Source organism: Octopus bimaculoides, chromosome 14 (assembly GCF_001194135.2).
Source record: "Octopus bimaculoides isolate UCB-OBI-ISO-001 chromosome 14, ASM119413v2, whole genome shotgun sequence".
Lineage (NCBI taxonomy): Eukaryota > Metazoa > Mollusca > Cephalopoda > Octopoda > Octopodidae > Octopus > Octopus bimaculoides.
In genome coordinates this window covers 5,976,400-5,979,879 of record NC_068994.1, presented here as the reverse complement: position 1 = coordinate 5,979,879, position 3,480 = coordinate 5,976,400, and the positions used below count along the sequence as shown (strand labels likewise).

At 38.6% G+C, this 3,480-nt stretch overlaps 1 protein-coding gene across 1 annotated transcript in view; it reads right to left on the bottom strand.

The window, feature by feature from the left end:
- Positions 1-3,480, bottom strand: part of LOC106882078 (probable E3 ubiquitin-protein ligase HECTD2) — a 21,485-nt gene that overhangs the window by 16,783 nt on the left and 1,222 nt on the right. The window contains exons 3-5 of the mRNA XM_052973010.1: positions 3,024-3,069; positions 1,260-1,369; positions 595-747 (exon numbers count right to left, since the gene is read on the bottom strand). Of these exons, the coding sequence (XP_052828970.1) occupies positions 595-747; positions 1,260-1,369; positions 3,024-3,069 (309 nt within the window). The remainder of the gene's footprint in view (positions 1-594; positions 748-1,259; positions 1,370-3,023; positions 3,070-3,480) is intronic.

Below are 3,480 nucleotides of genomic sequence, written 5' to 3'. Positions count from 1 at the left end.
ATATATATATATATATATATATATATATATATATATATATAAAAATGTACTTTAATCCCCCGAGATTGCAGATACTGTTTCTGAATCTCTTTGATTCTTTAAATGTGCTAGCTTCCTGATAATTAATCGATATTAATTAATATATGATTTTTTGCCTTTTTTTTAATAATATATATATATATATATATATATATATATATATATACGACAGGCTTCTTTCAGTTTCTGTCTACCAAATCCACTCACAAGGCTTTGGTCAGCCCAAGGCTATAGTAGAAGACAATTGCCCAAGATGCCACACAGTGGGAATGAACCCAGAACCATGTGGCTGGTAAGCAAGCTTCTTACCACAGCCACTCCTGCGCCTCTCTTTATTTCATTTTATGTTTTGATATTTTGAAAGAAATGCCTGCCAGATATTTACAGGACTCTTATTGGCTCTTCTGGGCCAATGCACCCATTGATCTCAACCTCACCTCCATTGACTTGTAGGACCTGCTCACCAGCACCACAGGGTCCAGATAGACAATGATCCTCAATGGTTCTGTTCCTAGAGATTTGCACAGAGCAAGAGAGAGACAATAAGTAGGATACTTACTTAAAAGAGCAAGGACCTTGACAGCACTGGGCACCCACCATGTACACTTCGATGGGTGAGGCAGATCATTGAATTTTGGTGGGAATATCTTCCAGGTGATAAAGTTATTGATTTTAGAGAGAATTGCCTTGAACTGTGTTGGTTCTAGCCTGGACAGAGGAATAAAGAACAATTAGAAAAGACACACGCACACACACACACACACACTCATACATACGTACATACATACATACATACATACGTATGTACGTACGTGTGTGTGTGTGTGTGTACACACAGGATGTGGTGAATAAACTGTCGTTTAAATTACACAAAAATGAAAATAACACTGACATCTGATTTTAACAGATATATTTACCAAAATTACATAAAAATAGCTTGAAATACTAAAAGAGTAAATTTATTCAATAAAATTGCCATTGGCTTCAACCATGGCCTCCAGACGACTTTGGAATCTCCTGCAACTCTTTTGGACAGTCTCCTTGTTTAAGTTGTATAGGGTTTTGTGACTAGATTTGTAAGGGGTTTAGTGACAAGAATTGTAAAGGGTTGTGTGACTAGAATTATATGGGGTTTTATGACAGAGTTGTATAGGGTTTTGTGACTAGAGTTGTATAGGGTTTTGTGACTAGAATTGTATAGGGTTTTGTCAGATACTTACTCTTTGATCCAGTGTACCAGATAATGGTGATCTTGATCAGACAAGGCAGCAATTTGGCGCAGAAGATGGGCAAATATCCCCATTGTTGTGCTGGACTCAAATAGAGGATTCTGTCAGAAATATATAAATGGGAGAAAATTGCCAGGGAGTGTGACAGAGAATGTATTAGAGTGTAATAGAGAGTAAATAAGAGTGAAAGACAGAGAGAGAGACAGGGAGAGAGAGTGAGAGAGAGAGAAAAGGGGAGAGGGGAACCTCTGTGTCTGTGTGTGTGTGTGCATGTGTATATGTGTATGGTTGTATTGTAGGTGGAAGTTTCCGCCCCCCCCCCCCCCGGGTAGTTGAAATGATGGTGGTGGTGGTGGTGGTGGCAGAGTGATATTAATGGTAGTGGTAGTGTTGAAAGAAACAGTGGTAGTGGTGGTAGTAGAGGTAGGTGAGATGGAAGTGGGTGTGTGATGATAGTGATGGGGTGGAGATTTAGCCAGCGGTGACACTAACACCAACAAAGCTGACACTAAATCAATAATGTACTAATTAGTGACGATGATGGAGGGTGTCGGTAGTGGTCTTGGGTTGATATACATCAGAAGGGTCTTACTGGCCAAGAGAAGAAATAAGAATGATCAAGAGATTACTTGGAGAAAACTTAAACTGGACATAAAAGATATTCATTAAAGATTAAAGGCGACGAGTGTCAATGTCATTGAATGAGGTGTCAATACAGAGTGTCACTATTACAGTGTCAATGTTATGGTGTCAATGTTATGGTGTCAATGTTATGGTGTCAATGTTATGGTGTCAATGTTATGGTGTCAATGTTATGGTGTCAATGTATGGACATATATCAAGATCATTGAGTGTGGTATTGATACAAATTAAAGTGTCAACATTAAAGTGTCGTCAACATCATTTAGTGAGGTCTCTATAAAAATTAAATGTGGACATCACAGTGTCAGCATAAGAACAGGTTTTGACGCCATTGAGTGAGGTATCTCTGTGTCTGAAGATACAAACATATAAGTCTGTGAAAATGTTTCTATAAAAGTACCGGGGTTTTCTGAAAATCTGCCCATCCATTAGATCGTCCATGGACGTTTATTTGGATGGGTGGTTATTTGTGGTTAAAAGTTGAAACAGAGTTAGTGTTCTTGTCTGCATTCTGTTTAGATGTTCATTTGCTCTACATCTGTAGATAAATTCAAAGGATTTTTATTCCCAATAATGGAGTCGAAAGAATATACATCAAAACATGTTCAACAATCATATACCATTAGTGAAAAATTGAGTGCCGTTAAACTTCCATGGGTGCTTATTATAGCTGGGTGGTTATTTCAGCCAAAGAATAGTTTTGTAAAATAGAATTTTCTGTTTAAAGCCCTGGGTGGATTTTCGGAAAACCCCGGTATGACCTAAAATAAGAAGGGATGGTCACTCTTGAACATAGATCAAACAATAGAAACCTTGACACCATCTACATAGATCAAAGTTTTGCACATTAACAGTCCTCAGCAGGATGTGCGTATGAAATATTTAGCACTGAATCGAAGGGGTGGTACCTGGACATACAGTCGGTTACCTATGAGGTGGTGAAATAACTTTCATCCAGTAGAACTGACCAAGTTTATGCCCGACTTCAACAACAATGCTGACATTAACATTAACTATGTACTAATTGAAGTACAGACAACATTAACAATACTAACAACATTACAATTAGTGTGTTGTTTGAAGGAGCTGGCTTCTAAACATGAATGTACTCACCTGGAGAAGGATAAAGTAAGCTTTTAGATCATCGATGGTGTGGATTCTGGGTGAAGAAGACAAAAAATAGAAAACACAGATTAAGTGTCATATTTATGTGTTTGTGTATGTGTGTGTGTGTGTGTGTGTATGTGTGAGTGTGTGTGTGAGTGTGTGTGTGTGTGTGTGAGTGTGTGTGTGTGAGTTTGTTTGTGTGTTGACTGTTGAAAACACTAAATAAAATTGGTAACATTTCAGGTTTTTTGTGTTGTTTAAATTGATTTGACCATTTTGCAGATAACTGTGCATCATCATCATCATCGTCATCATCGTCATCATCGTCGTCAGCGTTGTCATCATAATTGTCATCATCATCATCATCATCATAACTGTTATCATCACCACCACCACCACCACTGCTGCCGCCGCCACCACCACTGCTGCCGCCGCCACCACCACTGCTGCCGCCGCCACCACC